The 14074-nt window shown below is 37.0% G+C and overlaps 1 protein-coding gene across 2 annotated transcripts in view; it reads left to right on the top strand.

The window, feature by feature from the left end:
• Positions 1–834: 834 nt before the first annotated feature.
• LOC132117116 (transmembrane protein 132C-like) overlaps positions 835–14074 on the top strand; it is a 148668-nt gene continuing 135428 nt past the window's right edge. Inside the window, exons 1-2 of one of the 2 annotated variants that reach the window (XM_059526192.1) lie at positions 835–1387; positions 1572–1728. In XM_059526192.1, coding sequence (XP_059382175.1) covers positions 1680–1728 — 49 coding nt within the window. In that variant the 5' untranslated portion in view covers positions 835–1387; positions 1572–1679. Of the gene's footprint in view, positions 1388–1460; positions 1729–14074 lie in introns of those variants that run through there. The other variant, XM_059526191.1, reaches the window with a different exon arrangement.

Below are 14074 nucleotides of genomic sequence, written 5' to 3'. Positions count from 1 at the left end.
GGTGCCACTATTGATACCTAAACAACAAGTAGGCTATAGTAATGACTGATGTAATGTGGGTGTGAATCTGCATGTTGTGTATAGGCTATAGAGTTGATGATTTTCCAGTGTTCACCGAACGCCATTTACAACCTTACTACCACGTACTCTACACTAGGCTAAATCTTATACCGTAAGCAGCACTCTTGATACCAGCATGCCATCAATGGCATGGGAAAATCTCAAGGACTTGATTTATACCACTAGAGGGCACTGTCGCGCTTGTTGAGGTAAATGCAGTACATGGTCCAATCACTCAATAACTACATTAAAACCTGCATCATCACTCTTATTATAATATAACCATAATAACTCACTACAATGTAATAGAACCATTTATAACATATACTTATAATACCTTCCATCTTTAGCATCATCAGTGCACCTCCGTTCCGAGAGTTTTAGACATATTGATCGATTCTACCGCTGATGTCCAATAAACACATTTACAACAGGCGAACGTGTTTTACAAGCACAAATCCTTGTTTGTGGTGCATGCATTTAACAAGTACACATAGGTAGCAAAATATTCATAGAAATACTAATGGAGTAGGTTCTTACAACTTATTTTATTAGGCCATATCGTTGCTATAAGTTTTGCTTTTTTGATTTTTCTACCACTTGTGTATATTGATGCTTTAGCAATATTGCGTGTAAAACAATCAAGCAAATAAAGTACTTTGAAGTTGAAATTCTTACACCGCCCTCCCAGTTTAGCAGCATTTGGTAGAGAGAGAGAGAGAGAGAGAGAGAGAGAGAGAGAGAGAGAGAGAGTATCATGACTCACTATGCTTGTCGCTGCGGAACCCAAAGTGCAGACGAAAGCAAAGAGGGATATTCACTGTGGACTTCATGGATGAGAGAAAGGAGCATTTTCATGGCACAATTGATTTTTGTTAATTCTTTCCTCACACTGTTGAAGTTTATGGCTTGTTTTTCGGCATAAGAACTGTGACGGGTGATACACACCGACGGCTGGACTAACGTTAAATTTCTTAAAGTGTAGCCTATTAATAACTGTGGGAGCCCGGGGTAGGCTATATATTGCCGTTTTAATCGTATTTTATTTTCTAAGTGAGGGCATATTTACATAAACGCCCCTAATTGTTTCTTAATCACATATATTGTCTATTAAAAGTCACTTTATTTGTGAGCTCTCGCGCCTTCTGGAATTACAGTGGATTTGACATCATTTTGAAGCGTTGCCGAGCCTCACAAGCGATGTTCAACTTTCCTCTGAGATTCTCCACACAGCTGTGCGAACTGAGGCTTATTTAGACGGATCACACATCCTCGACCACCAGACTGCTTTTAACAACAAACACTTGTGGCGCGGAACTACAAATCTGTGAGTTTTTATGGGATGGCACTTCTATATTTTTAATGTTCGAGGTGCTTGTCAGACACTTCAGAAGACCGTGACTGTCAAGATGACAACGTTTAGTAACTGCACCGAGGGAGAGACTCATTTTGAGATGCTTGGAGGGGGAAACATCTAACCGCTAACGTTACCCTGTTTCTGGTTTTTGAAGAGATGAATGCTGCGTTTATCGTCCTGTAGACCTTAAGGAAGATTTGTCGGTGGAAAAACACCGACCCGTTCCCTTCTTCATCCCCGACCAACTTCAGAGGAACTGAAGATGCTGCGTCTCAGCCCAGCTGGGCTCATATTGTTCATGCTCTGCAGAGGTGAGTGTCTCAGTGCGGATCAGTAACAGGTGAAGACCTGCATGCTACATCTTTCACTTTCCATGCTAAATTCCTATATATATGGTAATACATGCTCGGTTCTTCGTCACATAGTGGTTATTATGGTGCTACTTCATGGTGTGTGAATCAATATGATTACAGATTGCCAGAGGTGCTCTTGACATGTAATTGATGACCAGTTGTAAAGAAATTGAAGGTGGGTTCTGATGACCATGGTTAAATGTGCTGAATATACAATTAACATATGGATTTTAAACTAGAAGAGTGATGGAAACTAATGATACTGTTTAGAAATGAAGAATATGCTGCACTAAAACACTTCACAGATGCTGTGTAATCTGGCACCTATCCATTTGTTTTACATTACAGTTTGTCATTAATTATTCTTTCGATTTAAGCAGTTAAGCACCTCATGGTGTTCCCAAACCTGTATGATTTTTTTTTCTTTACTAGAACACAGACGATATTCCGATATTTTTTTTTCATACAATGAAAGTTTGTATTTTTCAAAATATCTTCTGAGTTCTACAAAGGAAAGAATCTCATACAGGTTTGAAATGACTTGAGAGTGCGCAAATGATAGCAATTTTAATTATTGTGTTAACTATCTCTTTAAACAAGTTCTGTCAACCAGTGATTCCTCCTCAAACTGTTTCACGTTAACCTGTTCATATAATCTTTGGACATAATGTAGGTAGACAGACTTGGCATGTTCTCCTGGACTACTTATTAATGCAGATAGTTATAAATAAATGGATATCAGTGTAGTTGAGATGCCAGACGAATCACCATGCTATTGAGGTAAGCAGCTTGCATCATGATTGACAGAATTAGACGAAACCGCGCCTCCTGAACCTTTTAGAACTCCATTACTCTTCTAGAAGAGATGACTGAGGTCAAAAGGGCAGGAAAATGTCACATATAATCACCCATAAAAATAGTTTATTGCATTCAGTGATAGGAAACATGAATTTTCTTGGACATCATCATTGCTTCGTTCCAAAAATAAAAGGGTGAATAATTTTTCTAGGAGAATGAGTCGCTCTAATTCTATTGAGTATGAATTTCACGTGTCATATACCCTCTGCGTTTTAGATTTGATTTGTTTGGCACGCTGAACTGGCTTAACATCAACACAGCGCTATGCTAACATCACTCAAATGCGCTTTAGGTTAGACACTCAGACTTGTTCAGGTCACACAATGAAACGAAGAAGTATATAAAACAGCAAGACAATGATGCAGAAAGAATAATAGGGTTCACATCATTAATTTAGCAAACAGCACTTTGAGCCATCATGAGAAACTTTATGAGAATCATAACATGGAAACAAGGCTGTAAACATGGAATCCCGAGAAAGCTATAGTACATTATAGTGATTGGTCCACTTTAGATCAATTCACGGTCATTAGATCCATCAGTGTGATTAAGCAATGATACAGAAAGCTAAAAAAAGACCATAGTCTTAATTTAATGCATTAACTGACTAGGAACCTCACAGAGGCACCTGTTGTGGTGCCATTTGAAAGGCAGTGAGACGATGAAACAATAGTGTGTCCCCTGTGAGCCCATGCTGAAGTGCCAGCATCATTACCACGCACACTCACACAAACAACAAGACTATTAAGAGTGATTACAAGAGCTGTCTTTCTCTGTCTCACTGATCTTTGGCTATGAAGAGAGCGAGAGAGGGGCTGTAATCACCTCCCTCATAATTCAGGGTGGCTGCCAGCAACCTTATGCCGTTTCCTGCCCGACTACAATAAAAATAAACGCAGGGACGGTGTTTTGTTGAACACGGTCCAAATAAATAAGTGTCAATCTGACAACCTCGTCTCAAGGATGGCGATTTAGTCCTCAAAAATGTTTAGCCGAACTTCAGTATTATAATCATTGCCATGAACGTCTGTGTTGATATATTGTTGGAGAAGAATCTTGACAGTCTTGACAACCTCTCATTTTGTTCTTCTGTATGTGTGTTGCAAGCAAAGTAAGGCCATCCTTAAAAATATTTTGGTTTGCAGTAACAGTAAAAATAAAAAATAAAAAAGGGTCGGTAGGTAGGTCAATTTTTTTTTTTCAAATTTCAATGTAAAAAAAAAAAGTACAATTTTGGTGATGGTGATTACGTAGGTATGAATTTAAACAAATTAGCATATTGTGACGTTGCTGACTGGGTCTTCAACCCGTGCCTTCGGGCACATCATTGCAAACCTCATTTTGATGCAGGCTATATAGACCACAAACAAATTTAAATCTTTGTCAAAAACATGTCAATTGCATGAATTTCAGGTAAGAAGAAAAAAAATGAGGTATTGTTATACTGTTTTACTTGCATCCACCGCTAGGTGTCATGCAACCTACAAATGAGAGACCGTTTACTTTGCTTTCTTGTCACTTTTCTAAAAAAATCCTGTTTGATTTGAGTGACAAGTGTTCATTGAATCGATAGTAAAAGCAATTTAGCATGTCTAGATGCATTTTATACAGCAAATAACACCAAATATAAGTAAATCCACGGACAACAGGCAGGAGGAATGTAAAGATTCAGTATATTGGTAAAGACCAATATTTCTGATGATTTACTGCCGTTAAGTTACTTGCACAATGACAAACAGGAGTGCAACATTCTCGAAAAACAATAAGCAGAGTGGACTGCCATAATGCAAAACATTTACTGCAGGCTTCAACATGGCTGTGTTCTACGATTAGAAATGTCAACAACAACAAAAAAATCGCATACGGCGATTCTAGCCCGAATCAGTATCTGTATGCATGAGACTGTCTGAATACCGACAGAATTCACATTTCTGTTGTAAAAAGAGAAACACTGTGCAGAAGTATTATTTGCTGTTATGCGCGTGTGTCCGAAGCTGCAGTTGCTGTGTGACGCGTGTTCCAAAAAACAAAAAAAAAACAAAAAAATGGATGCGCTCCGAGAGAAGGTCATTAAAATCAATTTCCTATTTTCGTTTTGAAACTTGTGTTGGTTGGTCCAATCGATTTGTGCAATAGATTTTCGAACATAAAGTGAGAGTCGACACGGTCACGGTTTTAGACTAGACGGGAGAAGGGATGGGAAAAGATCTGGGCACAGTTTTTCCAGAACTTCGTGCCAAGTTAAAGCGGTGTCGAGCTGTTTTAATGAAATTTTTAGATGTATTATGGTGCCCAAACCCGTATGACTTTGAACAGTGACCGTGAACATTTTGTTTACTGCAGCTGCAGCCATCATTACCAAAAGCGAACCGTTGACTCTGACTGTCTGACAGTGAATGAGAGGAGACGAAGCGAACACACAGGCCATAGTGTGACATCCGTTTAAACATAGATGACGTCACGGTTTTTTGTTTTTTTTAAAGAAAGAACGTAGCCTTCGTTTGTATGTAGGCCTAGGCAATTTATATATAAGTAATTTTACAATACTTACTAAAATATAATTAATACTATTTTATTGCTTTTGTATTGTTTGAAGTGTAAAAAAAAAGTCGGTCCTAAATTGACAGGGTTGGTCGGGTTACGGCAAACGAATATTTTTAAGGATGGCCTAAGATGGTAACTGGTGAGCAGTTTAAGGTATCATGCATCTGGAACACCATATTACTCGTATACTGTACTATAATGAAATATATTTACAATAGACATTTCTCTCGCTTTGTCCTCCATCTTGAATTAATTTTTTTCTCTAAACTTGTCATAATGCATTATGGAAGTGTACTGTGCCCCAGACATGGAATGAGGGAAAAATATTTTTATCGTGGCCACAAATTAACAATTTGTTTTCACGACTTACTAATATGTCAGCAATTTTTACAAATTCGTTATCGAATTTTAGAGATAACATGAGTAAGTTTTACTCCTGCGAACTCCTGTCCGCAATTTCTTAAACCCAATTGTGCTCACAATTTACTTAAAATGAGGTATCAAATTAATAAATCATGCTCATGATGATGAGTTGAAGAGAATGAGAGAAGTGATGAATTAGCAAGTCATGGGAACGAAAATAAAAGAGAATTGTTGATTATGCATAAAGGTATATAAAGGTGCTGTCACATTTATTGTTGCTTGGTGAAATTTCCTTTGTGAAATCTAATTATGTCAATAGGAATCTGCATAGGTAGTTAATGTATGGGCGAAAAATTTTCCCACACAGATTTCGCTTGTGTTCAAGTTGGCCAACAGAAAGCTGCTTGCTTAGAAAGTGACTTCTGTGTGAGCAGTACTGCATGCATCACTATATTGACAGTAGACCTTTTTTTGTCTTTGACATTTTGATGAAATTTCAAAAGTAGGAGAGCTATTTGTAGGGATTTTATCATGTTCTAATTTAGTTAGAATGCTGCATTAGAAGGAAGCCACCTAGGTAGTAGGCAGTAAGGTTACAGCAGGGATTGCAGAAGAGAACTGTGCACGTTCAAGGGTTAGTTCACCCAAAAATGAAAATTTGATGTTTATCTGCTTAACCCCAGGGCACCTAAGATGTAGGTGACTTTGTTTCTTCAGTAGAACACAAACCAAGATTTTTAGCTCAAACCGTTGCAGTCTATCAGTCTTATAATGTAAGTAGATGGCAATCACGGCTAAAACATACAAAAAAAACAACAACAATTAAACCCTGCAGCTCATGACGACACATTGATGTGTAAAGACACAAAATGATTGGTCTGTGCAAGAAAATGAACAGTATTTATATAATTTTTTACCTCTGATTCACAGTGTCGGAACTGTAAGAACTCTCCTGAGGCCTGAGCGCGTCCTGTTGTGCGCATTCTCAGCAGCAGGCGAATGAGGCATTTTCTTCTCCTTCTTGTTTTATGGCAGATCGCAAACTTATAAGTGCATTACCGCCACCTATCTCTCAAGTGGACCATAATCTCATAATTGAGATTGTAGTTAGAGTGTCAATGTCTTGGGTGCACTGGGGATAAGCAGATAAACATAAAATGTTTCATTTTTGGGTGAACTATGCCTTTAATGTTTGATAGTGAACCATTTCACTTTCATGTTGCTGGTTGGTTTTCTTGTGGCACTGTCACTAAACAAGACATTACTATTGTAATCTCTGGAGATACAACAACAGCCATTTGTGAACACAATTTACAGTTTGCATCATATTACATCAGAGCTTATCTGTGGTCCTAACTAACAATTTGTGCAGAACGTTTGAGGTAACCTTGCAAAAAATATCTGCTTTAACCCCAAACTTTCACACAAATGAAAAAAACAAAACAATGGCTTGCATCTGGCTATGTAAAGCAGCAAGAAAATGCATACATTATTATGAAAGCCTGAGCAGACTCGTACGCGCCTCCCCAGAAGGGGGGCTGAGGGTGTTGGGCTCATGCAACTGAGCACACATCACTACTACAAGACAACATCAGAGCCAGACAGACGGGTGTTGCTCAGTGGGTGGTCTGGACACATTAGCTAACAGAGCATTAGTCAAACAACTCGCCCCTCATCTCGCTTTCTTTCCAAATTCAGCCAGAAGGAGTGAGGGATCAGATCACACCTCTATCTCCCCCTGACAGCTCCATAATTTTTCTCTACTATTATGATTCTCGCTTCATTTTCCAAGTATCTTGCTGCTTTCACTGTGAGGGTCCTGGCGATCGTCAAGCTGTGATAAGATGACAAACATCTCAGCAGCCTTAATCAAAGGGTGCATCATTTCTCAGACAGACATCCCCAAGCAAAGGCATTAAGGGAATGAATTGTGCCCCCAAATTATGCATCTTAAAAAATAATAATGATTGAAAATAATTTAGCATGAGAGTAAATCAATCAGTGAGCACTTTAGAGTTTGTTTTAGGAGACACGCAGGCAATGCAAAACTTTTAATGACTGTTCATCAATGCAAAAAACTGTTGATTTTGAAATTAATAAATAGAATATATCACTTAAATATCTTTGAGTCACAGCATGTAAAAAAACATTCGACTGGATATTGCATATCATTTATCTGTATGTTAACAAATACTTATTATTATCACTATGCAGAATATACAGAATAAGATTTAAAATGTAGTGCAAAAGCCTTAAAGTTTGAAGGTTTTTGTTGTGCATGGAAATAGATGATGGATAGATAGTCAGACAGACAGATAAAGAACTCAGAGAAGAGCAGTGTGAGAAGTCAACACACATATCCACCTGTAATGGATTATAGCTTGAAATGTTTTGCTAGAGAAGATTCAAACGCATATAGCTTTCTTTTGGGAATTAAGCAAAGATATTTTTAAAGGCAGTTCCCATCCTCAGTAAGAGGCTTATCAAAAAATCTCTCCAATCAGACGATACATTTCAAAAGAAGATACTGCTTTTAAACTTCTGCAGCAATTATATGTCTGGCCTCAGATGTCAAAATATTGAATCTGACTAGTGCAAAGATAATAGTAAAACTAACATGTTTAAAAAATCTTAAAAATTCAAACCATCTAAGTTCTGTCAAGCCATTTGCCAATTTTCAGCAACGTTGCCTTGGGGAAATGAATTGTGCCTAAAGCTTCTCCAATTTCAGCTGTAGAATTGAGATTTACCTCTCTACAATCTCACAGATGTATTTGAGAAGTCATTCACCCTCAAAATGTATAATCTTCTGCAAACTGAATTCAGGAACAAAATGTTTTAGAGACATCAGTTGCTGTTGACGGTGATCATTTTGCAGTCCATTTCATATGGTAATAGCAACAGGAGTTTTTCAAAGCATATTGGACACTTTCAGCTGAATTCTCATGCAATTTCCATCCATTCAAATTTCATAAAACTCTCAATGTACAGAGCTATTTGATTCAGTTTTTTATTGCATTTATTTTTTCATACAGCCCACCTTTAATTTGAGATCATGTATCATCTTAGTACTCTTTTCAACACCTGCGTAATATAATAACAAATAATTATATATCACATTGAATCCCACATGCTCAAAGTTAATCAAAATAAAACCAAAGCTCTGCATGAGTCAATTCCACTTTAGACATTCTTACATTTTATTTTGCTTGTTATATTATTCAGATGTACTTTAATTAGTATCACCATATGGAATAAATACATTTCGCTCATCATTATAATGAAGTTTATTCAAAGTGTGTGTGTGTGTTTAACAAACTCTGCATTTTTAAAGTCTCATTTGTCTTGAAACTGCAGCTCGAGCTCTGAATTTATGATTTGACATGGATAAGTACAGTCCAGCAATTATCTTTAACCATTATCATCTCTCTCCCGCTGCTTCCATAGTAAAGTTAACTCTCATGCCAGCAGGAGGGCTGCACTCGTTGGTAAAACTTGCTGACCTCTTGCTGATTATTCGTTGCCAAAGAATGGTCTGTGCTCCTCGATAAGATCATACTAGTTTCCCCTCCTCTCATCTACCGTCTTGCTCTGACCCTCCTCTTTGCCCTTCACCTCTCTCCTAGATTTAATTAACAGCAGTAAGCAAGGTTCACTTGGGTTCAGGCAGCCTAAATTTAAATGGAAGTGGATTGCTTCTCTACTTTTGTGCTTCCTCCACCTTCACCTCTTATATTACAGCCCACAGATGAAGCAACACCCTCCATACTCATCTCACATGGCACCAACTAGGCAATTACCTTTCCCAGCTGCTCCCCTCTGGTTCCTCCTGGTTAGTGTACCATGGTTCCTTTTTCAAAGTCAATCCTTACTTCGAAATAGCCCTCAGACTCCAATATGACCAGGAATTTGTTTCAGTGTTGGGAAATCTACGTTGAAACTTGAGCTTGTCAAGCTTCTCATAGTTAAACTATAGGCATGTTACACAAAGTAAAGGAATCCAAACCAAAGTTGCTAAAGTTATTTAAAATGTAAACCTTTGAGATGATGTACTGTAATCTATCATTTTAATCAGAGCAGTGTTTCTTTGTCTTAAAACATGTATTTTTCTGTTTTAAAGTAAACTTGACCTTGGACCACAAAACCAGTCATAAGGGTATATTCATTTTTAAATTAAGATTTATACATCAACTGAAAGCTGAATAAATAAGCTTACCATTGATGTGTGGATGGTTAGGATAGGACAATATTTGAAAATTTGAAATCTGAGAGTAAAAAAAAAACAAAAAACATCTGATTTAAAATTGTCCAAATGAAATTCTTAGCAATGCATATTACTAATAAAAAGTTAAGTTTTGATATATTTACAGTAGGGTATTTACAATATCTTCATGGATCATGTTTTTTACTAAATAGCCTAATGATTTTTGGCATAAAATAAAAATTTATCATTTTGTATTGTTGGCTATTGCTACAAATATACTCATGCTAATTATGACTGGTTTTGTGGTCAAGGGTCATATACATGAGTTTGTATATATATTCAAAATAGTAAAAAAAAAAAAAAATATGATCAGAGTAATTTTCACGAGAAAATACCATTTCAGATTTCTACTTGAAATTTTAAAACCTAATTCATCTATGTGCAATTTTTTCTTAATTATTTTTGTAACGTTTAGCTGCAATTTAAGAGTAAAAGTTCTTTATATGGCAATGTAAAGCACACACACACACACATACACTTCTTTTTGAACCTGTTCATTTACTTAAACTTGAAAAAAAAAAGAAAATTTACTGGAACAAATAAAGCAAAGTGAGAGTTTTAGGAGAGCACAAGCTAATTAAGCTAAGTTACTGTCACACTAAGTGAGTAAGCAAGTTTAGTAGCCTTGCTCCCTTTAGTTAGCTGCTCACAAACACTGATTTATTCACTATTTCCCCAGTTCTCGCATCACTATGAGGGGATGGTTTCAAGTCTGGCTCACATGAGCCTTTTAAAGTTTGGTACATCAAACTTTTCATCCATCCTGTGAAGATTTCCACCGCTGTATTTCCATTGCGCAGCGTCTCTGTATTCAGACCACCTCATTAAACCCTACACTATCACTAAAGAACCCTCAGAAGCATCACTAAGCATTGGGGCTGGTGGTGCCACTGGCCTGCTTTAAAGCGTAAAGATAAATCAGATTTTAAAAGGCCCACATGGGGAACCAGAGACCAGGCCAAAGCCTGTAGATTAAAATTGAGCTGTAAAATCACTTTGTTTCACTGTGGGCTACCGTGGGTTTTGGCTCCACACAGTACATTTGCTGTAGGTAATTGGGCTCTCTCTGCCACTGTATGTAATCTCCATAAACACAGTGTTTTGGCTCCTCAGGAGGAAGGCAGGACGTTTCGTTGTTGCTGAAGGAGAGAAGGTGCCGTGTCTCTCTGCATGCTAACTGATGTGGAGGACAGCCTGCCTTGCGTGATTGCCTCTTGTCCTTGATTGTGTGGTATGAGTGGCTTTTTGGCTTAATTGCTATACAGTTAGCTTGTTTCTTCCTGCATGGAAGTCAAATGCTTTAGTCCTGAATGAAACAGAGAAACTACAGCATTCCTTGACTACTCAGACGCCTGTGCAATTCCCTTCACTCATCTGCTGTGACTTGTACCTTATTGGAAATCACAATTGAAAGAATGATGAGATATATTCTGTTTAAGGGTCTCAAAACAGCTGTGCTTTTCAAAACAACAGGCAAACACGTTTCAGCATTGACAAGAAGAGCATTCAGCATGCCATAGAAAAAGGCTGAACTGTATCTACCTTTGCAAATGAGAAACAGATAAATGGAAAGCTAAATGAACTATTTTGTTTACAGGAGGTTGTATTGAATTGAGAAATTCAGCACGTCTAAGAATAACAACTCTTTTTTCACGTTCTATTATCATTGATTTCTCAACAACTTTTACATTCTCATCCGATTAATATGCTTCAATTTAAATTTGCCAAATGAAATTTTCATCTAGTGACTTTTATCAGACTGACCAACCATGTTATGAGCCTCTTAATGTACAGAGATGAATGTGATGGCAACATCTAATAAGCTTATAAATTATGGTTTTGGTATTCAAGATAATTAAGCTAATTAATTGCAGTTATCTTTTACTTCTTGGTATTCTTTACTGGCATTTGTTTCTGTAATTTCAAGGTGGAAAAGTAGATTAGATATTTGACTACCAGCTATAATTTTCTTCAGTGATATAAAGCTAACCTCAGGTTCTGTTAAGCAATTTTTCCCTTATTAAAAATGTTTTACACACAACAAAAGAAATAATATTTCTGACAAATATATTTAAAATGATGAACACTCACATGAAATCTAGATTCCAGGCATATGAGTGGGTTAGAAAAAAGCAGTATCTTGCGCCATTATATGATCACATGACCAGCTGGCAGCGAGTCTCACAGTTCTACTACTAAAAAGTGTACAGTGTGCTCGAGGTGTTAAACTACTATTTATATCAAAACAAGTATAATTACACACTATAACAACAGAAATCTACATAATAAAGAAACAATTTAATGATATAGAGGGAGCTGTTAAGTTAAAAAGCCCAGCATAACATAAGCATATCAAAGTTCACGGCATGCAAGGAGAAAAAACTGCACACAAAAACATAATTGGTCCTCAAGGATTATAAAGGTATGATCATTCTAAATAAAACATTCTTCAACGCATAATTGGGTGTTTTCAATTCAGTGGCTATTAAATTTGTCATTGTTCATTTGTAAATAACTATCCTTCCAGACTGTTTGCAGTTAAGGGATAAGGATATTTTAGAATCATTACAAATTTATGGGACTAAATTCCATTCCTAGGGTAAAAATCTTAGCAACTAGACCTTAAAATCTAGCAATGCTTAATCTCTATTATGATATTTGATTTGTGGATCAATGTATTTGGCTTTCTAGGCTGCCAAAAAAACAAAAAACCTTTAAATAAATGCCTTTTCATAAAATATCCCCCAAAATGTATTATGGTTTCCACAAAAATTAAGCAGGACAATTGTTTTCAAATTTGATGATGATGATAAGAAATATTACTTGAGCACCAAATCAGCATCATGTGACACTGGAAACTGGAGTAATTGCTGCTGGAATACAGTCTAGACTGCAGCGGTCTACCCTTGTCATTTACTTTGTAAAATGTGAGCTATTTCTGTTCAAATTTTGTTATATCTCATAATATCTCATCTTAGAACAGATGCTGATACTGTCCTGCAACAGGTGGGTTCAGAAGTTCAAAATCGTTCAGAGTAGCAGCTATTAGGTGCCGTCATACTTCAGCCAATAATTATTTCATTAAGCCTCTTGCAGCGCCATGTTCATTTATTATTATTATTATTATTTTTAGTAATGGAAAAAAATATTTTTTTGGCCTTATATGTTCTCTTTTATTTATTTATTTTTATTAATAATGTATTTTTGTTTTGTGTAACGAAACCCCTATACAATGTACATAGTTTTTTAGAAGGTGTGCTTTTATTTATTTATTGTTTTTTGAATGTTTTTGTACTTGTTTTTGTGCAGACTTTACATATGGTAAGCAGTACCTAATTTTGATCAAGTTTATTGCATTTTATTGCTATGCCTATTTGAATGAATAGCCTACCATAGCAGTTGCTTTGCATGCCTTCCCAGCATTCATGTTCATGTACCCACACTTGCAGTTTTCTTATACTATATTAAATAGAGCATGCATGCAGTCATGCATTTATAATACTGCTGTGGATTTTACAGAGAAAATATTTAGATTGACAATCAGTAATCTTCAGTTGTTGATTGTCTTATACACTACAGAAAAATTGATAACTGTGGATAGAAGCTAAACATTGAGTAAACCATGGAACGTCCTCTAGATGATTAACGGTGAAAGCTGACATGCCGTTGACATTTGGAATCAGCGCAGTCATTGAATGTGTGTCTGTTTTGTTTTGTGAAGACATCTACACTGACTCTGTAAGCAGTGAAAAGGCCACCGAAGTCACTGAAATGGATCAGACAGCCCGAGATAGGAGGATGAGGAGGGAAGAGAAGCTGAAAGGTAGTCCCTGAGGGACAGGGGCCTGATGCAGTGGCCCCTACGATGAGAGAAAGACAGGAAGGACGCTGCTCATCAAACTGAATCAAAGTGGGAGTGAATGCATTATGAGTGAGCGCTGTCAAGAAACCGCCAGTGAATTACTGATGCATGGAGCATAAATCTAAACGCAGTTCAATATTATAGTCACATAGTGTGGGACTGGTGTTAATAAGGCTTTAGGAAATGATTGAGCATTATGATCATTGATTACAGTTTTCACGCTTTTGTGAAATCATCACTGGGTTGGCGAGTAGCGAGGCCCGTCAGAGAGTTGTTAATGGTGCCAAGCAGCGGCTGTCAACACAAGAGAAAGAACAGCTGTGAGACGCCAGACGAGGTTTCTGACATGGTGACAGAGAACATCTAGTTTCCTTATTGTTGCGCAGCTTGTGTGTGTTATTCGTGCCATCGAT

This window comes from Carassius carassius, chromosome 36, assembly GCF_963082965.1.
Source record: "Carassius carassius chromosome 36, fCarCar2.1, whole genome shotgun sequence".
NCBI lineage: Eukaryota > Metazoa > Chordata > Actinopteri > Cypriniformes > Cyprinidae > Carassius > Carassius carassius.
This window is presented reverse-complemented; position numbering and strand designations above follow the sequence as displayed.